The sequence below is a fragment of the Protomyctophum bolini genome, assembly GCF_963924005.1.
Source record: "Protomyctophum bolini genome assembly, chromosome: 9".
Classification (NCBI taxonomy): Eukaryota; Metazoa; Chordata; class Actinopteri; order Myctophiformes; family Myctophidae; genus Protomyctophum; species Protomyctophum bolini.
Genome location: NC_137870.1, coordinates 35,721,140 through 35,744,686, shown reverse-complemented (window position 1 = coordinate 35,744,686; position 23,547 = coordinate 35,721,140). Strand labels below are relative to the sequence as shown.

At 41.9% G+C, this 23,547-nt stretch overlaps 3 protein-coding genes across 11 annotated transcripts in view; all 3 read right to left on the bottom strand.

Moving 5' to 3' along the window:
• arhgef12a (Rho guanine nucleotide exchange factor (GEF) 12a) overlaps positions 1–5,598 on the bottom strand; it is a 54,438-nt gene extending 48,840 nt beyond the window's left edge. For all 9 annotated transcript variants that reach the window (XM_080772386.1, XM_080772383.1, XM_080772390.1 and 6 more), the window contains exon 1: positions 4,288–5,598. In XM_080772386.1, the coding sequence (XP_080628512.1) occupies positions 4,288–4,319 (32 nt within the window). In that variant the 5' untranslated portion in view covers positions 4,320–5,598. The remainder of the gene's footprint in view (positions 1–4,287) is intronic.
• A 6,970-nt stretch (positions 5,599–12,568) lies between these two features.
• On the bottom strand, positions 12,569–18,338 carry tlcd5a (TLC domain containing 5a). The gene is made up of 3 exons (XM_080772736.1): positions 18,035–18,338; positions 16,615–16,817; positions 12,569–15,919 (listed from the first exon to the last, which is right to left on the bottom strand). The coding sequence occupies exons 2-3, from the start codon at positions 16,808–16,810 to the stop codon at positions 15,393–15,395; spliced, it is 723 nt and encodes a 240-aa protein (XP_080628862.1). The 5' UTR covers positions 16,811–16,817; positions 18,035–18,338; the 3' UTR covers positions 12,569–15,392.
• Positions 18,339–19,237: 899 nt separating this feature from the next.
• The window catches only part of oafa (OAF homolog a), a 34,702-nt gene continuing 30,392 nt past the window's right edge, over positions 19,238–23,547 (bottom strand). Inside the window, exon 4 of the mRNA XM_080771987.1 lies at positions 19,238–22,772. Within this exon, the coding sequence (XP_080628113.1) occupies positions 22,495–22,772 (278 nt within the window). The 3' untranslated portion in view covers positions 19,238–22,494. The remainder of the gene's footprint in view (positions 22,773–23,547) is intronic.

Here is a 23,547-nt window from a genome sequence, read left to right as displayed (position 1 = left end):
AACAGTGTAACTGTTGTTGTGTGCCTGCCAAAGTGACATCCAGGTGCGAGTAGACTCTTCCTAAAAGTCTTCATTTACACTGCAGTGACATTCTGATGACTTCTAGTTCAGTCCCGTGGGCGGCCGCCGCCTACACAATTAAAGCCCTGAGGAATCAGACTGCTTAATACAGACACAGTAGGAGGGTGGCGGAGAGCGCGCATGGGGGGGGGGGGGGGGGGGTTTGAAGGTGAGCTGAAGTGATGCAACAGAATTTATGTTTTCTGTGGCGGGGGAGAGGAAAACACACACTCTGAGAAGGAGAAGGGTTAAATCAGAGAGAAAGGGTCCTGTGACCTAAACAGCAGCAGCCTAAACAACTATAATCTCGATGACAGATCACGGGTAGCCCGTGGGAAACAGACTAGGGCGAACCTTTAGGGGTGGGTGATATATGTAGCATACTTTAGGATTTGTTGTCATGACCTAGCCATGCTGTAAAGCGGGCCTGTTTTAATGACAAGCTTGGGTGTTTAGGCTACTATAATTATGTTTTCGAGTATGGTTGGAAATCACTCCAAGGGGTTTTTCTGACGGCAACACTGCTCAGAATTGTGAGTGAAGGAAGGGAACATGATTTATTTGGGCACATTGTGTCACTGGTCGTGACGTGAGGAAAGTCAAAGCCCTCTATTACAATGAGCAAGAGTTAAAATACTGTTAAGAAACTCTAGACATCAAACAAACCCACAACAATATCACAATGCCTGAATGTCACTGCCCTATTTCAATTCCCAACAGGCTACATGTAAGTCTGTTTGTTGCCCAATATTTACATATTAGATTGGTAATCAAACGATCCTTCTTTTTTTTTTTAAGCTACGGGTCTTGTTTCATTTAATGCAATGTTGTTTATTTGAACCTAATTGCATGCCAGAGTATTATGTTCTCTTACAATATAACTAGTAAATCATGATCTGAAGAGGTTGTTGGTGGTCTCCCCCTACTCTTCCATTTGAGAAATGTAGGTACTAGGTAATCAATTCCCAAACATTGTCATTCCAAGAACACCCAAATTCATGTATATTTGGCCACGGCCTCCCATCTGAAAATGATTTTCTTTTTCCCAGGCCAGCTTAGGTACCCACAGAAGACGTTTCTGTTAAAAAAAATATATACCGGTATATATATATATTATTTAAATTTGTTTTTGATAAAGTACAAGCACACAGCTTGAGCTTGTAGATATGCTATGTGAAGCTGACGGTGCAGATTGGGCACTGGACGCACTGCCATCTTTATTGTAGTTGGTGTGGCGCGTCATAATTACGTATCTCTGTCGTTATACTTACTGACCTCTTTACTTTGGTTTATTGCTTTCACACGTCAGTCAACTCTGACTTCTAATTATGTGGGACTGGTCAAACATAGGGGAAATACCGTAGTCAATTATAACAAGCACATCCAATAATAGTGGTAAATCGGTTATGTTCCATTGCATGAAAACCAACCATGCACCTGCTCTGATCAGAGCTCTCTCTGTGGTGATTCTGAATGTTGTCAACGTTCAGGCAGTGCACTGCAGCCGACATCACATCACTCGCTCTTCATCATCAGTAGCACTGCAGCTGACATAACTCTATCGTCACCGTCAGCAGCACTGACTGACTGGCTGCGGTAGAAGCACTGGATGACAGAAAGAAGCCCAAAGCATCTACAGAGAGACCTAGATTACTTGTTGGTACATCAAATACACAGACAATCACTGGCAAAAGAATGCTACACGATTCAATAATATCATTTCAGAGCTTTATACTTTATCCCCTTCTTTTTTCCCCTCCACTACGTCCTGATTGTGCCTAGAACAGCTGATTTAAAAACTCACAACGCAACGGGTTGTGGCACATTATGATTTTGTAGATCTTCTATTTTCACAGAATGTTGGCCCTAGGGGACTCCAGCATTCATTAATAGCCAGACATCCTCCCGCCAGTCTATGAGAGAATACCTGGACTAGACTGGCGTGGCAGACCTGAGGGGGGGTGGGGATGGGGGGGGTTCATACATACAGAGTGAAAGCCACTGAAAGCTATTGTTTACCATTAGTGATGTCACTAGTAGCACTTCCCGGGAGGGCCTCAGGGGGGGTGGGAAAAACGTGGAGATCAGCAGAACTCTATGACAAAGAGCTAGCAGCACACTAAACTGACCCACCGGCTGGATGTTAGTGGTGCATCACACGTCCCTAGCCAAGTCGAACAAAAACAAAATGCACACCACACACACACACCACAGAGGGGTGAGGCGAGAGAGAAATGGAAGAGGGCACGGATCATGACTAATCAATAAGGTTGCACATCTATCATCTTGGATGAGAATCTTTCAAGCCGACCTATAACCTTGATAACAATTCAGACCATTGGCCAGCTTTCACCAAAATTGAGCACATCTTCCAAGGATGATGTTATACCATTTGTTCTTCAGTACCACAATGGCTCCTACATGACTATGTTCAATCATTCTACTGGACTAACAAGCAACAGTGGGGGACTATAGCTGATGAAACAAATGAAATCAATCCAGTTCACTGCAAAAACTGCATTCAGAAACTGCATTCAACTTGCTTTCCAAAACTGTAGTTAATGGTGAAAGGAAACTTATTCTGTCTTTGTCTTGTCTCAGTTGTCTTGTCTGTATTTGTCTTGACGTTTCTTGACCTGACAAGTTCAATGTACTAAGAAGAAAGACATGCATGGTCAGGCATTACACACAAGCCGCAAACAAGAAATTTGATTACCGGTATACATAAATGTCCTAAACTGCACTAAGGGCTACATGTTTGATAGCATAGCAACTGTTTAGGCTTTCACTGTGGGTTTCAATACCTCATATTCATATGCAACCAGATAAAACCAGAAAAGAACCATCAATATATTACAAGCTCACGTCAATGCTTCTAGTGACTTGATACAAAAGCTCCAACAACAGTGATATGGGGAACATAACCAGTAAATGCATGGATTTCAGCTCCACACATGCAGTGTGTTGTGGTAAATAAATAATGCTATGATATACTACAATGGTGGTCCTGTAAAAGTGTTGTTGCCTAGAGTAGACTACGCCAAGGAAGCTTTCATTTATGCCGTCTAATGTATGTCCTGGACATAAGTTCAAATAACAATTCAATTGTCTATTAGAAATGGATCGAAACATTTCTTCTAGCATCTAGGCTACATTCCACTGTATTGGCCTAAGTGGGATTCAAGAGGGATGGCTTGACACAACATCACAGCTTCGGTTCTCAACTTCTCAGTGACCGTTACCATGCCAGACCGCAAGAGAAACAGTCACAATAACCGCCTTTTCACTAAATAAATCTAAAATGGTGAATTTGTCCTGCTACCTTCGGTGGACAGAGATACTGACAACTTGAACTGTAATACAATAGTGGAAAAGGAATGTAATTCACATTGTAACTCTGTGCTCTACAATTAACTGGACACCAGTTAAATCCATTAGTATCAATAGCTCAAATCCAATGTGACCAGTAAGGTGATTAGCTGAGTTATTGGCTTTGGTGAAATCCACAGATACGTTTAATAGGTGCAGCCGCACGTTGGCTTGAAAAGCTTAATAGGAAGCTTTTGGAAGGTGTACAAGGACCATTATAGCTTAACCATGTCCTAGGCCTAGCACAGTGGTTCTCAAAGTGAGGTCCAGGGGCCCTCTGCATTACTTGAGAGTGCTCCAAATCAACTTCACCCGGTCTGTACAGCAGAGTGTACAAATAGAAACCATTTGGTCCCATTTGTACACACAGTTATAAAGGGACCTTGAAATAAAAAAGTTTGAGAACCACTGTCCTACAACACAAGCAAACAGTGGCAGGTTTTCCCGTCCCCTTGTACAAGTAGTACTTCACTGTCTGCAAAGGACTCCATTTATCCATGCTGAGATCAGCACAGTTTCCATCAACGCCCCGATGACCCTTCTTAGTAATTAGATTGTAGTCGCAGAGTTATTACCAGGCGCAGCAGCATCACCGCATAAAACTGTGACACTCACAAAGATAATTCCATCAAGCACTGTGCGATCTGTCTTTTAGTCATGTCATGGCACTAAATTGACGTAACTATTTTAATTTGGCTTATAATGACATTAGTCAGAGGGGCTCCCTAAAAACTGTCTGATGAAGGACTTCAAATTCACATCATGGGCAGTGTGCATGCATGCTGATGCTACATTCTTCAATGGCACTGTGTGTATGTGTGTGTGTGTGTGTGTGTGTAATGTAATATTATACTGTACCTGTCAGTGAAACTGGACTGTGTGTCACTCATTGGGCTTCCGGTTTTAGATTTGCAGCAGATTATATCCCATTAACATTTTCCACAGCGTGATGGAGTGTCCTCTTGGTTTTTTGTCTTCAGCTACGCCAGGCGAGTTGTGTGTGTAAACAATCAAATATAAGGAGGGTTTTTAGGCTGCTGCTGCTACGTACGTCCAAGCACTGCAAAAACAAGATATCCCACACCCGGCTAGACAGGGTTTTGGTTTATGAATGAATAATGAAATATCGACACGTTCCTCCGCTCTGGTGCAAATATTATCCTTCTTGTAACGATTCCTCTTTGATGTTATCTCACATATGTAACGTGAGCTATAGTATTCCTTTATGTAAACAAAAGCAACACATTGGCCTTGGTGGTGGATCCACCCCCGGTCTTGCTTGAATGGCCTTTGTGGGGGTTTAAATTAAGATCTTTGAAGATGTTGGGAATTCCTTCAGTCTCATTTGGTATTTATTATTCCCTGTCTGGTCTGTCTGGTGACCATGAAGACGAAGAATCTCGACAAACGAGTTAGTGAAAAAACCAAGAGCGGCCGCGGAGGGTTTTTTTTGTTGCAAAAACAAACCCGAAAGAGTTGATGTTTTTAATAGCGTCACAATGATGTTAGTTTGTGGCGTGTCTGGGTGGGTCGATGGTAGAAGAAAACACAGAATCCGTGGCTCTCGTGTTCCAACAAAACAGATGAGAGCTTCTCTTCTCTTCCAGCTACTAAAAAAACTTTGCTTCGCGTTGCTTGCTCCGGCGGTCGGTCCGAGGAGTGCATAAAAAACCCCAATCAAACTTCACAACGACGATTCGAAGCTCCCACAACAACCACCAAAAAATACACAAATGTACACCAAGCACGACGCGTTAAAAATGTCTTTCTGCATGTGTGTATGGACCCCGGGTTAGTCCTGGTGCTGTGGTAGTCTCCTGCGCTTGTAGATCAGAAAGTAGCAGCAGAATCATCAGATTGACTCCATGTTAAAACACTATTCACTTGGGCTTGTGTGTGGATGCAAGAAGAGGGCTAGCCGCGTTAGCTACGTGGCTGGCTGAGGCTAGCTAACGGGACACACAACAAAGTCACAAAAACAGCGACTCAAATACCACCCGAGCGCTTCGAAACTTCAGCCGACGCGGTCCTTCTTCCCCCCCGAGTACGCCAGGCGTTCGTCTTCGTGGTGATATTAATAATGTTGGAGGTGAAGTTGTGGAAAAAAGGTTTCCCAGAAACACTTTTAGTTTGTGTGCCGCTAGCAACGCCCTGTAGCAGCTAGCCGTGTTCCCACTAGTCCAAAGCAAAGCAACAGCAGGCAGAGAGCAGAGCGGAGCAGAGCGCTGCACGCACTGACCACTTCCGCCGGGAATGATGATGATGGGAACACTATTGGAAAACCCTGCATTATTATTATTATTATTATTAGTTATTATATTTTATGTTTTAAGATCATATGGATTAGAAACACGTTTCTGAGAAACAACACATTAAAACAGATAATAACAACAATGAACATAGGAATAAAGAACAACAACAACATTGACAACAACAACAACAACAACCATAGATATGTCTCTGACAACAACAACAATGTGGAAAATAAAAGTTTGAAACTCAATGATTTTCAGTATTGAACAAGTCAACAAAGCTGCAAAAGCAACAGTCAGTGCATCTCCTTTCCAGTCTTGTGCATCATCAACATCAGAAAACAAGAGATACGTTTATTTCTTTATTGCAATATCCTGATACATTTTGTACTTTATCTGTGTACTTTAACTTACATTACATGTGTATTGTATTCATACTTTTTTTTATTAAAAGAAAATAAAGCAATAGATGATGTCTCTTTGGAGGGCATACAGTATAATTATGTTTACACCAAACTGCTTATAGGCCTCGATGCTGGTAGGTTAATGGCTGGCTTAAAAGCAGGGTAGCCTAAACATTTTCAGTTTAGGTACACGGTTACTCATGACAATAGGTTGGCCGGCAGGATAATAGTGTTTTTGAAAATGTGGTTCCTTGGGTCAGGTGAGACCTGAATGGAAAACAATGATTACATTATTTTCTCTAAAGCATGAGCATAGGTTTCACAGCAGTGAAGCAGTTACACCATATGGGACAAACAACATTTACAAATGTTTGAATTAAATACCGGTAGGCCTACTTACTAGCACTCAAATACTTATTGAGTGAGTGCAGATTTCATCCTTTTAAATGTTAGGCTAACCACACACAAGAGTCTGTTTAATCATCGGACAAAGTACAAAAATCACAAATTTATATGAATCTGCTTACTATCCATTCCAAACAATCAATTTGGTTGATGCACATATGCATGTGTGATACAAATGTATTTTGGGAAATAGAAATAAATAATCATGGAATTTGCCATCTAAGATTGCATGCGCATGTGCACATGCGCGTGTAGAAGAAGTGCACATGCATTTGTTTGTGTGAGCATACCTGTGTGTACCTGTCTTTCTCCATGGGTGTGCCCTGTGTGTGTGTGTGTGTGTGTGTGTGTGTGTGTGTGTGTGTGTGTGTGTGTGTGTGTGTGTGTGTGTGTGTGTGTGTGTGTGTGTGTGTGTGTGTGTGTGTGTGTGTATCGCTGTAGATTTGTTGCCATACTGATATTCAGAAGCCTGGGCCATGTGCATAAACTGACCATGATACTGTTCTGTTTCGGCTGTTATAGGCAGTTTGTCTGTGTGGAGAAGGAGGTGCCATGTGTATCCTTAAGTGAACATGAACTGTCAACCCCGTTATATTTGTTTCCTTGTAAAATTAATTGTAATTTGTGGATTCAAATAAAGAAATCGAAATGTTTGTTTGTTTAATGTGGCACTGCTGGCACAATATACTTTCTTCAGTCAGTCAGTCAATAAATACCAAATACATTCGTCAAACCTTTGATCCTCAAGTCAGCTGTGCCAGGCAACGGCCAAGAAGTGAGACCTTGAAGAAGAAGTGCATGTCACTTGAAATTAACCACTTGACTTGAACCTCAGCATCCAAGTGGGAACATTTGGTAAAGATCTACAAGAACTACAAGCTCACAATGTGCTGTGTTGCGACAGGACGGATTGGGCCGGTGAGATATCACCACATACTGTATGTGGTATAATTTTGTTCATCTGACACCCATTCTGCACCACCAGATCGCATACAGAGTGGATGAACAACTGTTGATGGTGGACAGTTAGCAATTCAGTGGATGCACACAGCCCCTGCATGCACCAGATGTAGTCAGCAATGGGTTAAGATGTACAGACCTCTACAGACCTCTACCAACAAAACCTTAATTTGGTGTTTTCAGTGGTTACGCTAGAGGGCGGGGGCTCCTCCGCAACCTGTGAGTTAATCTATTGGTTCTGGATCAGAGGACAACAGGTGAAAACGTGATCAAAAGAAGTCCAAGACGGTTTAATATATATAGTATTATAGTTATAGGACGTTTCGGATCCAAAATGACCTTGACATTGACCTTTAACACATGACACTGCACTTGAATGGTTTCAGTCACCTCATAAATCAACTCAGCAACTTTGATAGCAGAATCATCCAAATCGGCCCATTAGTCATGCCATTCACTTTATACCAATTCTTTCATCAGGGCCGAAAACAAGTCAATCATCAGCTGCCATTTTGACATTGCTGTCACATCATTTCATAAACTACAGACATGTAGCATTACAAAAATCACATTGTTCCTTTGTCCCTTTCTATGGCAATGATATCCGATAACGAGGCATCTCAGCATCTGGCAATTCTGGCAAATGCCAGAAGGGCTGCATGGGCAGTCAATAATCATGGGGCCGGGGCTGAGGCTGAGCCAAAACAAAAATAAAAACTAATAAAAAATACTTTTTTTAATTCTTTTTTTAGTCTTTGAGCGGTCTTTGGGCCGGTGAAGACCACAAATGCCAGGGCCGATCTTCTGTGCCAGTCCGTGCCTGTGTTGCGAACTTGTAGATTGGTTCAGGCGAAGAGATTCAGTGCAGGTAAAAAGGGGGTCCGTAAAAACAAAATGTGTTCACAATGTACAAGTAGGCCTAGCTATAGCTAGGGGAGGGGGGGGGGGCATATACAGTATGCATTAGTATGACATCATGGGTTTGGGAATAATTAATCCCAGAGCTTTAATCATTGCTTACAATCATAATTGCTGAAAAAACTGTTCCACATGCATGGCTTGATCTTCACTCGCAACTATTGTGCATACCAAGACTATATGAAAGCATGCCAATTATCCTTAGATATGCAGTTAAAATGTATATCTGAGATGACAATGTAGATCTACCAAAAGTCCTAATCCTCCCTAATTCTAGGCTCTATTCGAACCAGGACCACTGTAAAGCACAGACCACCACCAGGAGGACTGAAATTATTATCCCAATCTGGTGACCCTGTGTATTATGAATGTACTGTATATTCATAAAAGTATATCTCTGCCTGTCAGGAAGAAACCATCTAACTCCAAAATGTAAATTATCAGGATTTTTTTATTTTTCAGGAAATGAAGAAAACCAAAGCAATACTGCCTCATCAAAGTTGGGTTTGTGACTTTATATTGTCAATTACTGCCATGAGGAGGGGAGAGGTGGTGGAGTTAGTTGCTTGTATGTATGTATGTATGTATATATTTATATATATATATATATATATATATATATATATATATATATATATATATATATATATATATATATACACCCCCCCCCCCCCCAGTTATTCAAAGTAGGAAACAAATTCTTCATAATGTATTATTTTAGCAGTGTCAGATAACTGCCTGCCTGTTCTCCACTAGGAGAGGTCTATACTGCAATACAATGCTAATATAATAATATAGTGCCACCATGTGGACAGGTTGGGTAACTTCAATCTCAGTGCCAGTGCACAGCCCATAAACTGTAGCACTCAATTAGCCTGACTGACACTGAATTTTTGTTTTGTTTCGCCAGAACATATTTTCTTAATGGGCGTGGCTAGCACTCAATATAAAAGTCTCAGTTTGCAGAATTACAGTACATTCCAAGTACAACTCAATACAAAAAACTGTTAAATGTGAGTTCATGATGATACTCCGCTCTGCGCTCTATATCCTCTTATAGAGGTCTGTATTGTGGAGGAAGGCTAGGACGCTTCTCTCCACAGCATGTTGCTCCTTTCCCCGGCTGAACAGGGTCTTGTACTCCACAGTGGGTATCCCGATATTGGCTAGTTCCTCATAGCTGGGCTCTTTCTGCCCTGTATCTCTCACACTCAAATAGGGCGTGGACAACAGTCTCTGCTCTTCCACACTCACAAAGGCCGTCCGGGGGTTTTCCCACTATTCTCAGGCAACTGGCTAGCCCGCAGTGCCCAAGTCTTAGCCGAGTCAGTTTGACCGAGTCTCTTCTGTCACCTCCCATACACACACTCCTCCTTTTGACAGATGCCTGTTCTGCTACAGCCTCCCTCTCTCTTCATTATTCCACTCCTCTTGCCACTGTTTCTCAAGCCCCTCCTTTATGGCACAGTAAAACTCAGGTTTTCCCAGCAGGGTGCCCACGTCTAGTGCTATCTATTGTGCCTGTTAAAGTGAAATCTAACAAAGGAAATCAAATAATACAAACCTATGCATTCCTTGACCCTGGCAGTTCAGCCTCATTTTGCACAAACAGTCTCATGCATCAGCTGAACATTAGAGGAAAAAGAACCAACATCCTTCTCCGTACCATGGGTCAAGAAAAGACTGTCAGTAGTCACATAGTAACAGGTTTGGAGGTGAGTGAGCTTCATGGCAACACCTTTACAGCCCTCCCAGAAACCTACACACAGAAAGCCATGCCTGTTAGAAAACACAACATTCCCAACCAGTTAGATATATCCAAGTGGCCATACCTCAAAAACATCAAACTCCCCACCATAGATGCAGACATTGGCTTGCTGATCGGCACAAATGCACCTAAGGTAATGGAACCACAACAGGTCATTAACAGCCAAGGAGAAGGCCCGTATGCAGTAAGGACACTGCTAGGATGGGTGGTCAATGGTCCACTAAGAGGAGGAGGTTCAAAGGCCAACAATACAGTCTCTGTCAACAAGATTTCAGTAGTTGACCTTCATGATCTGTTGATCACACAATACAAAACTGACTTTGTGGAAAAATCCTATGAAGACAAAAAGGAAATGTCAATAGTTCAAATAGTTGAAGATTCAATGGTGGATGGACATTACAGTTTCAAATTACCATTCAGGAGCCATGATGTTACACTGCCAAACAATCGGCAGGTTGCAGAACAAAGACTTTTGAGCTTAAAAAGGAAGTTCTAGAAAAATGCATCATTTCATGAGGAGTACACTCGCTTCCTAAGTGATGTCATTGAACAAGGCTATGCTGAGGCAGTGCCACAGGGGCAGCTGGAGAAAAAGGATGGGAGCATTTGGTACATACCTCACCATGGGGTGTACCACCCCAAAAAAGGAAAGCTCAGAGTGGTTTTTGACTATGGAGCATCATACAAAGGCACCTCGCTCAACTCAGAGCTACTCCAAGGCCCTGACTTAATTCAACCCCTCATAGGAGTGCTCACCAGGTTCCGGCAGGAGCCTATAGCCATAATGGGAGACATTCAGGCAATGTTCCATCAGGTAAAAGTGGCAAATGAGCATGTTGATTTTCTGAGATTCCTGTGGTGGCCAGGGGGTGATATAGGTGTTGACCCTCAGGAATACCGTATGGTGGTGCATCCCTTCGGTGCGGTCTCATCAGCTGCGCAAACTCATTCATGTGTTCAAGAAACATTCAAGCTGCAATTCGGCAAACATTAACACTGAATAGCACAGAACCAAAAGGGTTGGCACAGATACTTTTTTCAAATCATATGCAGCTACATATGTTTCCCAATGGTGATGATATCACAGACATAGCAATTGATGCAATATCAAAGAAGATATACAGAGAGATTGGAGACATTTAGATTGATAGTGAACATTATTACACCCATATCAATAAAGCCATTTGCACCCAGTTCCAAAGTAACTTCTGACAAAAATAAGCCAAAGGCTACACAATTCCTTGCCAGGTATAATGATTGGGAACATGATCACAGCAATAATAAAAAAAACTGATGTTGTAACCGTCATGCAAGCTGGACTACAAGTTGCACATATAGTTTAGTTTACACGTTTATTTTCTATTAGCATATATTCAATGACCTAAAACCACCTTTACAAGAACAAAATACCCCACAGAAATTGCATACTGCACTCGGTCCGGTTAAATGTTTATAGGCCATTCATTATACCTAATTATGCTAAATTCTCAACACAAAATTAACAATGTTTTTTTTTTAAATATTTTGTATTTCATACACTAGGCCTATGGATTACATTTTAATACTAAAAGGTATAGAAAACTACATTTCTGGGCCCAATACATATTTTTTTGTAATACAGAGGTATGGTCACATATAAACCCCTATAAAAGAAATTGCCCAATAACGAGAGCCGGTCAGCAAGTGGATTGATGAAGGTATGTATATAGACAATATTTTAGGCCAATAAAAAAGACTATATACCAAATTTCCCACCCCACAGGCCCGGCTGCCGGATTAAGGTAGGTCATTTCATCTTTTCGTGTGATAATATTGTCACCCTGCACTCTAACCAAGAAGCCATCTGCCTTGCTGAGATTACTATTTGATCCAAATAGAACGGATTCAGTTTTTCCCAGGTGTAAAGATAGTTTATCAGCGAGCCAGGTGCAGATTCTACCGAGTTAAGAGCTGAGGGCCTTTTCAACCTGCAGTTTGTTCCTGTCCGAGACCAGCAGTGCTGAGTCATCTGCGAACATGCTGTATATTCGGAATCTCTCTCTCTATCATTAGCAGGCAACAGTGCAGCACTATCACTTTCTCTGTTTCTGGCACAACAGCGCCTCTACTGGTACTCATAGTCATGTACTGGTGCTCATTAACGTCACAGACACACATAGGTGAACACGGACATTGCTGTTCCTTGAAGTGGTTGCACCACTCAAAAAAACCCAACTGCATTAAAGCACAGCCTGGCTTGGCCATACTAATATCACACTCGTTTCGGTTTTCTTTGCACCGTCCGATTTGCGTCTGGCCACCGCGACAATGCCATTAAAAACTCCCAAGGCACAAGCTACTGTAGTCAGCTTCTCCAGAATCACAGCATTGATGCAGAATGCAGATTAAATGCTGCACCGCGCACATCACCACAAAATAAATAGACCTTGTGATTAAATTATTAAATACAATTGTTTAATACACACTCAGAATGCTGTCATAGAACAATTTCACAGTAAAAATTAAAAAAGAAGGAAAACACTGCACCTTTACAGAGCCACTGTCACTGTAGATCATGTTTCCTTAATGTTGGTCCAGGCACTTGTGTGACACTGCACCGACTGATTAATGATCTGGCAAGAACATTACAGTGTTATGCAATCACATATCTCCAAACACAAGACGATTAAAATCCAAAGCAAACAATCAATGTGTTACACAAAACTTTGAAATGCACGCAACATTTCCACAATAAGGAAAGGAGAGGTTTACAATACAAATGGAAAATATTTCTTTAAAAAAAAGAAAAACAAGATACAAATTATGATACTGCTCTTAATTAATCATTATAAATAGCTCAAAGTTTCCATAGATCTATGATGCCTGCTAATATATATATATAATTCTTAATTTGAATTTAACTTTGTAAAGGAGACTGATGTAAAGGGATGGAGCTCGTTAGTTTTTATTGATAACGATCACCTTATCATCAGGCTTATCGAGCCAGGTTCTTATCGAGCCCACTGTTCTAACAGGCAATTGAACTTTTTACCAATAAAATAATACAACGTATTAAAGAAACTGTTAAAATTAAAAGTGTCATTTTGTTTACCCTGGCAGCGCTGTTTGGCAGGTATCAATACACTTTTAGACCGACATGTTTGTGCCATGATTGTTTGAACATGACATATGGGCCGCTATAATGAATTGCATTTTATAGCGCTCAAAGCGGTTTACAATGGTCCATTCATTCATACATTGGGAGGTGAAGCGGCGAACAGTCGACGCCAGCGTCCTCACTTCCCACATTCACACACCAACGGTGGCAAGCTTACAACGACCGACCGAGGCAATGTAGTGTTCAGTGTCTTGCCCAAGGACACTTCGACATGTGGACAGGAGGAGCCGGGATTCAAACCGCCGACCCAGGGATCATTGGATGACCTGCTCTACCTCCTGAGCCACAGCCGCCCCGCCAAGCTCGATAACAGGCTTGATAAGCCCAAAGCTTATTGATAACGGGTACTCAATAAACTTGTTATCGGATTTTATCGGGTATCGGTTATCAAGCTCCATCCCTACTGATAAACATAGAAAGACAACACAAGGGTGGTGATCTTACTAATAAGCAGGCGAAAGGTAGCTTACTTTAGAGCAATGACTTCCCAGTGAATCTCTGACGTCATGCTGATGACATCATATTGATGATGTCAGTCTTTTCGAAATATGAACAGCGGGGACTGTGGATCCGAGATTCTGAATTCACAAAATGTGAAAATTGTGAGAAACAAATGATCAATGATTCCGTGGCCTTCTGGCAGCATGCACTTTTTGTTTTCTTTTTTTTGGCACTGATCAATCAGTCCAGTGATTTGTGAGATTAGCCCCTTCTAGGCGGCTTGACCCCTAGGAGCCTCAGTGCTGCTAACAAATGACGGAACATGAAGGTCCCTCTGGCATCCACTATGTGTACTTCTTATGACCTTATATCCGTGAGCATACCTTTAACCACTTACACCCCATATGCTTCATTGACAGGGGCCCCCAGGGGTCTATCCTTGGATTGGCTCCCTCCTTCTTCCCCTCTAGGCCAAATCACTACTTGTAGATCTTGTAGAAGTATTTTAAAGAATAAAACATAAATCACAGGTGTAAATTACTGTACCAATAAGGTTGTAACGAGAATCAACCTTGTTTAACACACAAATACACCACATACGCTGTGTAGGCAGGCAACTTCCTGGACCTTATTAAAAAAAAGCCTGGAACTGGACTTGAAAGACACACACAACCAGTGTTTTGAATGCCTCCAAGTCCAAGTACAGCTCTACGGTCACATTTACTTATTTATTGTGAAAACTGAACAGCCAAACCGGGTCCCAAATCAGAAGCCAGGGAATTTAGTAAATTCATGCATGTTGAATTTTTTGCACATTTGGGCATTTTTGGCACATGTACATCATACAGAGGGTAAAGGTTTCATACAAATTATTGTACATCTGGCAACAGTGTTGAAATGGTTAACATATTACATGCTGGTGTCTCTCACAAGGTCTAAAGATATGCACTTGGGTAAAGACCAAAGCATATGATTGGGTCATCATTTGCAAGAAAGTCTGTGGAAGAGACACTATCTGTTAATGTGTTGGCAGTATGTTCTTTGGTGTTCAAGGAGAGCAGCTATTGTCCCAGTTGTTTTTAAATAAATGTCCATTTAGGAAAAGGTTAGTACTGTATTACACCTTTTTCAAGTCTCCAATTTCATTTCCCCACTTGTCACATGTTGATGTTGGTGTCCGGTGCTGACGCAAAGGACGCCATTTCAAGTCCAATGTTGATGACGACAGAATTATCATAACCTATACCCACCGTACTACAAGTAACTTGGAGTTGAGCATAGTCGAGTGCTTGTGCAGAGCGACACAATGACAAAATTACCTTGTTCTCATTCAAGTCTGCATTCCGTCATCAGTCACATGACATGCAGCACATCTCCCATGTCTGAAATAGACATTGTGGGAGTTCTAAAGAAGTCTACCCAACTATCCTGCATGTTGAAAAATTATGCAAAGAGGTCCTGACAAAGCATCCATCAGTGACAAGTTGGGAGTGAGAAGGTGTTGATGTTACAGACAAATATCAAAAGGTCTTAAGACAATAACTTTGACCTCTCCTTCGCTTACAAATGTATTCCCTTTATACATTTAAGTCTAGAGATGAGGTTAGCAGTTATAATGTGGATATCTTCAGAAAAGCAAGACACATTTTCTTGTCTTTTCAGTCCATCTTCAATTGGCCATTGACCACTGCTGCTGCCTTCTCCTCACGCTGGTTTCTCCACCGTTTGCTCTTGCGAACCGCGAATCGACCGATATCCACCACGAAAAGCCAAGAGAGGACGTACAAGGCAACTCCGCCACACTTGATAAAGAACATGGGCCTGGGGGAGATCAACTCACAGTACAGCATCGCACCTCCCACAAAGACCCGCATGAACACGAAGAGCAGCACGAATGCAACGTCGACGGCGTCCCCGAGACGCGTCTCATAACGTCCCGTCTGCCTGAGGAACCAGCGAGTCTGCAGGAGGGGGTTCGTGATTTCACTGCCAAAAAGGACAGCACAGCCCTCTATACCGGACTCGCCCAACGACAGGGTCAACATGATTCCAAGGATGCTCATGGTATGGTGTGCCAGCATCACGGGGCCCTCTGTGCGGAAGTACACACACCAGCCCATGTCAAAGATAAAGTAGCCAAGGCTGAGCACCAAGGCACTGATTTGCAGGTTTGAGTTCTTCGTACCTGGAATGAAATAAACATGATTTAGTTCATAGTGTTACTGTTAAAAGAAATGTGCATTGAAAGAGAACAGGGCTTTAGGTCTAGTAAAAGCATAAATACTGAGGAGACACGTGGCAAAGACTTTCGCAACTTCTACAACATAGTTTGTTTACACAACATGGGTTGTTGCTACAGCTATGAGGCAATGATTTTATTAATGATTTTAAAAACTTTGTTTTTCTTCCTTCAGCCGAGCAGTGCTTATTCTGATTCATCTGACACATCTGAACCAACAACTAATGTAATTATTACATTGTACATTACACTGAGTTAACTAAATCCTGGATCTGTTTAGCTCTAGGTAGGAAGCAGAGTAGAGGTTTCTATAGCATAACGTCTTCACCTACTTCCATGGGCATGGAGAACAGACACAAGTCTAAAGTCTAAAGGCCAGTCCAGTCCACATCAATGCAACTCCTTGCAACTGCCGTTTGGGATAATGGTTGCAAGTAGTTGCAACTTGCATGTTGCAAGGATTCGTGACGCGCCTCATTGGTGTGGACTGGCCTTAAAAAGCAACCCAGTGTGCAGTAGTATAGTTTGACCATCTTTTTCATAGCCGTTTATCATGTGCTTTTGCATGCCAAGCCAAATATTTACATAAATGACTTCATGCAAATGCTGAGTTAGGTCGACAGAAGATAAATGCATCCTACCTGGAAATGCGAAAGGCCAAGGTCCGTCCACATAGCCGATGTATCCTGTAACGCAGACCACCAGGACACCGTGGAGCAGAGTGACAAGACGGCAGTTCCATTCATACCCCCGGGACCCGTTGAGGGCACAGAGGGCACAGTAGATAAGGCTCCAGCCACACAGGCAGAGCAGAGAACAGACAACCAGCAGTGCCATCCCTTAGCTATAAAGACACAAGTCACACAACAGAACAAATCAAGAACTGGAAAAAAAATCCTGTCTCTCTCAGACCAACAAGTTGTTCATCATGGAGCAAAATTTAGTTGACATTTAAAAAAACAAAACAACAACTGAAAGAACCAGAATCTAAATATATTTTGTTCTGTGATAGAGCATAGCATTTTGATTTACTTACAGCACACACAAGATCAAATAAATTACCATCTAGATTCTATAGGCGCTCAGTTGAGATCCTTTGTAACCGAACAACAATTAGCCTTTGCTTGAACTATAATAGCACTACAGTTAGCTGGCCTGAAGAATCTGGTGGGGTGAGGGGGATGTCTCTGTCTTGTGTGACGTTTGTTCCTAGGAGATGGGACCATAGAGACGGACAAGCTGCACACCACACCCAACACTGGCAGCAGGATCATTCATGAATCATATTGCCTACAAACAAACTAATCTCAGGAACTTTCGAAACCAAAGTCAGAGCAGAGGTTATTGTGTATTGGGCTGCAGACACCCAGTTCCCATGAGAGAGTAGTCATTGCACAGTGTGTCTTGTGTGCAACAGGCAGTAAACAAGGCCCAATCCAGATCTGATCTGAACATAATAATATATAGCTTACAGTATGTAGGTCTGTGTTACTCCAATGCCGGCAAACAAAACGAACAACAGCTTCAAAATAAAGCAATATACAATTTAAATCTATGTCTGTAATTGGCCTACCTACCACTAGAGCACCTTCTTGATTAGAAAATAAAAAGATCCCAAAAGCATTTGTTAGGTCACTGATTGTAACATTTATAGGAAAATGAATAGTCTTAAGTATTAAACTGTCAAGGAGGTCTGAAGGTGGTTGTCATTGACCTGTCAATGTTGACTTGCACATGTTATATACCCCGTATAGGTGTCGCTTGCCGACAAAAACAGAGCTATAAAACAACAACTCGTCGCATTGTACTAGCTTGTAGATCTATTCTTGTCGTCAAGCGACAACACCGACACCGTACGAAAGACTGGCCGGACTGAGTATTATAGGCCTATATACTATACATAAATTAAGCTGTAGAGTGCCCTGGAACCGATCATCACACGTATTTGGTTACCATAGTGATAGTGTGGGACTGGGAACGGTTTAGGTGACATAATCGCAATCTGTTTCCCCATCGCACAAATACAAATACAACATAAACAATAATAATAAAAAATACCACCTTGACGATGAACATTTGACCAGTAGCAATGTCTTCTCCCCCTCTCTCGTCATCAGCCCCTTCGTGTCCTGTAATACAAGCATGATGTTTGTGGGGTCTCTGCTCTCACACGATCACCGAGCATCATGTTATTGTCATCTTTATCCAACCACAGCAGTCAGTCAGTCAGCGACATGGATCTTAAAGCCACCAGGTCAGGGTGGACCGGTCCGGGACGATGCTACTGACGTGTTAACAGTGGACTGATGTGAACTGAATGGAATAGCACACAAAAGCCAACAATCATTAACAAAAGCCCGTTTGTTTCCATCCATCCCACAGGAAAGGCTTCCGTAAGCTATCGGAGGGTGTTGTGGTATCTTTTTGACAAGTAGCGACACCCCACGGCGAATGACTAATATTACACATTGGTGAGCAAGAGACTGCTCCTACGTCTGTACCCATCAACTGAAATACATTTTCCAATCATCCAAACCAAAATAGACTAGATTTTATACTGTTCCCTCATGTTTAATGTTTTTTCTATTATTATTTACAGCAAAATCACAATATTTCGATTTGTATTTTTATGCGGCTATGTGCCATACGTGGTGCAATGTTACCCATCTGTTTTAATTTATTGAGCATAGTAGGCCTAGGCCTATAATCCTTTTAATTGTAGGCTACATAGGCCTACATGTTTTATTTCACACTCAATCGGGCCATGAATGTGTTTCCAATGCCAATGAAGCGTGGCTCTGAGCCACTCTGATAATCTAAAATATCTAAAACCAGAGATTAGGCTACAAAAATAATAACGCCAGGAAAGTGTTCTAAATCTTATAAAGGTCATTGATATATATTTTTTTGCAAAAAGGGTGAAGTGTCCCTTTAAGGCCAAGGGCCAGCCACACTGAGCACTATAACTATACCTGTATAAAAATAAAACTTCTAAGTCAAGTGGCTAGCAGAGTTCACACCAACTATTGAAAGAATAATACAATGGTGAGTTACACGTTACAATACAAGTAGTGCTCAGTGTGAATTGCCCTTTGAATTGTATTGGCAGAGGACCGCAGTGCAAAGTCCAACAACCGATAAAAAAAAGAAATGACATGGAGGTAATCAAATAATACATTAATAATTAATCAGGAATTATTGTTCGACGAACAACAAAATGACATAATTCCAACTAGGCATCAAAAGCCAGCCACGACGTGATGATGCAGTGCAAAAAAGATACTTTATTCCAACAATTCATGTAAAACACAACTCGACCAGTACATACTGTAGGCTAATTGCTTCATTTACTCACGAGAAGTATTTACAACACATACAAAACTTTTATAGAAAAATATGTCTGACAATGTATTCTAGAATTACATAGCAAAAAAAAGAAAGACAAACAATGGAAATGTTAAGGCACTTGAACGCCAGTAAAAGGCCATACATTGAAATGTTTCACTCATTTGGCTTATCAGTTGGGAGCACACACACACACACACACACACACACACACACACACACACGCACACACACACACACACACACACACACACACACTAAAGTGAACATTGATGTGGCAGTCAAGAGTGAAATGAATTAAATTTAACTATGTAAGACAAGTTAGTCCTGACTCCTGATCTGTGGAAAAAGGGTGACACAACTCACACTATTGGCCATCGGCAGTGGCTCAGTAGAGGTGGAGCTGCCGCTTGGGAATTGGAAGGTTGCCGGTTCGATCCCCGGCTCAGCCTGGCTTAAATGTCAACGTATTGAGCAAGACACTGAACCCCATAACTGCTCCCGATGAGCAGGTTGGTACAGCGCTTCTGTAAATATATATACAAATATTTACTGCTCCTAGTATTGATGATTTCTTGTAGGCCTATAATATTGTATGTCTGTCTTTATGAATTGAATACACAGGACCACAATGGAAACAAGCCCTAATGGCTTTTTGTGTTATCCTTTTAGCATTATTGTATAACTGTACAGTACCTCTGTACTTTTAGCAAACTGTTAATAACGTAATCAATCATTAAACACAAAATTTACCATTGACTCTACTGTCAATCAATATATGGAATTTGGTCCCACAGATTCCCAGAGGCGCCCCTTGAATTAGACCATAAAAACACAGATCAATATTTTCTGGATGCATGTTACACATGACATAATGTTCAACTGTTGAAATGAACTGACACAAAAAACACCAAATTTGAACATAGGAAGATAAAATTAACAGGGAATTAAAAAAATGAGAATGTACCGTCCAGAAGATGGCAGTATAGACTTTGAAGAGGACCACACTCTATAGTTATGTATGTACATAATGTTCCAACTTGACACAATCTACTGTAAAACCTTGTTTGAGGGATTGAAACGCTGGGCCAGTGGTTCCCAAACTGTGTTCAGGACCCCCAGAGGGGTCCCCAATTGTTAATATTTCGGCTCTCATTATGAGCCGATTGATAGAGCAGCTATGGTTGCCGCTCGGAGGATTAGTCTATAAGGTATCTGCACATTTCTAAAGTGGAAATTTAAGGACTTTATAAAAAATGGTCAAATATTAACTAAGAAAATATTTTAGAAAACGGATGATCTACAAGCTGCCAACCAAAGTTATTGGTCAACTTGAACCTGTAAAATAAAGACAATGTGAGCCAAGTCACAGGTACTCAACGCATGGTCCTAGGACCCCTGGGGGTCCTTTTTTGTGGATCCCATAACTCTGAGAATGTACAAATGGAACCAAATGGACCCTTTACAACAAACTCAGAAAACTGCAAGCCTGCTACAACTCAGAAGACTTGTTTTTTTTTATCATTTCTACTGCACTGTCATTAATCATTTTACTTATGCATGTTTTGTATGTCATGGTGATTAATTGAGTAGCCTACAATGGACCACAATGGAAACAATCCCCACAGGGCTTTTTGGGTTATGCTTGTAAGTTTTAACATAGTTATTTTTCTCCCTTCCTTTTACTGTACTGCCCATACGTTTTTCAAACCTGTTAATGTATTCAATCAAAAAGTGTATTTATTTTTTATTGTACTCTGTCAATGCTCTGTGTCTTACTGTGTTGATGCTTAGAGCTTTATGTAAAACATTTTTGAATGGCCTCGTTGTTGAAAGGCATTTCTTGTTTGTACACTCTCAAGAGTTCAAGGATTTTACAGCGTAGCTTGGCGTCCATCCTATCAAACCGAGGGCACATCAAACTGAGGGGCCTTGAAATGAAAAGGGTCGGGAATCAGTGAGCTTCGTGCCATGGGAGAGGTGAGGGGGAGGGGAGGGGGGGGGCTCAAGGAGTGGGGCTGAATTGGTCCCACTTCAAAGTGGATCACAGACGTTTTAGTAAACCACACCCTCTTTAAAAACATACAACACTTGATAACAAGGTACGTAGCACGACACAGACATACACGGATGGGACTCAACACGACAGCATGGCTAAATCAAACATGCAACACATTTCAACATGTTTTTTTGCTACGCAAACACACTTCTTGTTAATCGGGGGGAGCAGGTGGGTGATGATCTTTAAACACTTGAGCTTATAACTAGTGTCGTACGAGAGCCAAAAAAATGAAAATAAACATAGAAAAGGACAAAAAATTACATGAGGTTATAGTTGACAAAATGTACAAAAATAATCATCCATAATTTCAATTTGCAACTACAATAAATAAAGACAGCATCGGGGAATTCTTGTCCACGTTGTCAGCCAACCTGAGTCGTTAATAAACAAGACTTCAGCTGGCTAAAGCTGTGTCACTACTGACCGAGTCGTACTGTTACACGGATGAGACAGATCCTCCAAAACACAGAATGACCCACAATCCCTTCCTCTGCTGACATTAACTGGCCAGAAATGTCGAAAGGCAACATTCTGTCCAGCTCTGTGCAAAAAGAAAGAAAGAAAAAAAAGTTTGTAATAGAGGTTGTTGTTGACATCTTCCATTCACTCTGATGATTCCTGCCCAACACCAATAAAAGGCACAGAAGTGACAGTTTCTTGGCAAAGTCACATTACCCATGCACTTAAATCCCATATACGTCCTTGACTGGGGTGCCCCAGGGGTCTGTACATGGTCCCCTTCCCCCCCTCTACAAAAAAACAATCGCTGGAAATAGATAATATACAAGTTCACAAGCTTGTATTGTAGATTGGCTATTTTCACCAAATGTCCGCCTATAATGACAGAACAGGGACGCTAGGGTTCATGAAGTTGAAACGGAAATGATGTATTCATCCCCCCCCCCCCCCCCCCTATACGGGGGGATTTCAAAGTCTTCGTCTCGACTTAAGAATGTACATGTTCAGTTTGTACAGCTGCGTCCCCAACAATGTTTTGGTCTCATTTAGAACCTGAACTGATTTCCACTGAAGTACTGTGTGTATGGATTTCACAGCCGCCCCCATCCACCTGCACCTGAGTCAAGCTTTGTGGAGTTTGTTCCCAGACAAAACGCTAGGTGTCCTCGTCCCACAGACAGAGTTGTTTTTGTGGAACGTAGTAGGTGAACTGGTAGCCCTTGCTGCAGCTCTTGATGCCGCACTTGTAGGGAGCGCCCTTCCCCGTGGCGTCGCGGCTGCGGCAGTACTTGAGCAGACACGGGTACCACTCCAGGCGCAGGCTGTACGTGCACAGGCACGGCGTCCACAGGTCGTTGGTGGCGCGGCAGGCAGGCAGGCCGGGAAGCTCGGCGGTCTGCTGGGGCAGGATCTCGAACATGGAACCCTCCACACCTAGAGAGGGCACGGCAGCACAGAACAGCTAGGTCAACGCCGGAGCTTTGAGGTGTCAAGAGATGGGACTCCCTCTTTCTTTGGTGTTATATGCTTAAACCATAACCTTTAGCAATTATTATCCCCCCAAAAACTATGCCTAAACCTATCCTTAATCCTAACCTAACCCAACAAACACTATATGCCTAACCTTGACCTCACAGAAATAATGCTTAAACCTGACCTCAAAACCATTCCCGCCTGGGCGAAACACAGGGAAAACGGACAGTCTGGTCAAAAAATTATTATTTATTTTTAGACGATTATTAAAAAACAAAAAAACAACCAAACATTTGCTTGATTGGTGTTTGGTACATGTGAATGAGGCCTTAGCATCCGAACGGTGGTGAAATTAGCGATCTAACATTATAAATACAAAAATCCCCAAAAATCGTCCTTGGCAGTAAATGAGTTGAAAGAAAGAAAGAAAGAAAGAAAGAAAGAAAGAAACGTAATACCCCCTCCATTTAATTAAAAATTATTCTTTTTCATAATCAACCAAATTGATTAGTTTGATTAACTGTTGCACCCCGGGTGCAAATCAAACAGCAGACTGTTCGCTCGTTGGATTTCGATCGACAATGACACACTCTAGAAGCGGCAAGAGGGGTCAACCAAACGGCCAGTTGGGGAAGGCGATACGGTGAAATGGGGACTTTGTCATGCAAAGGAGATGCAAGTTGTGTGATTCACAGTGAAGATAGCGCAGAGCAGCAGCGTGCTCGCTGAACCGTGA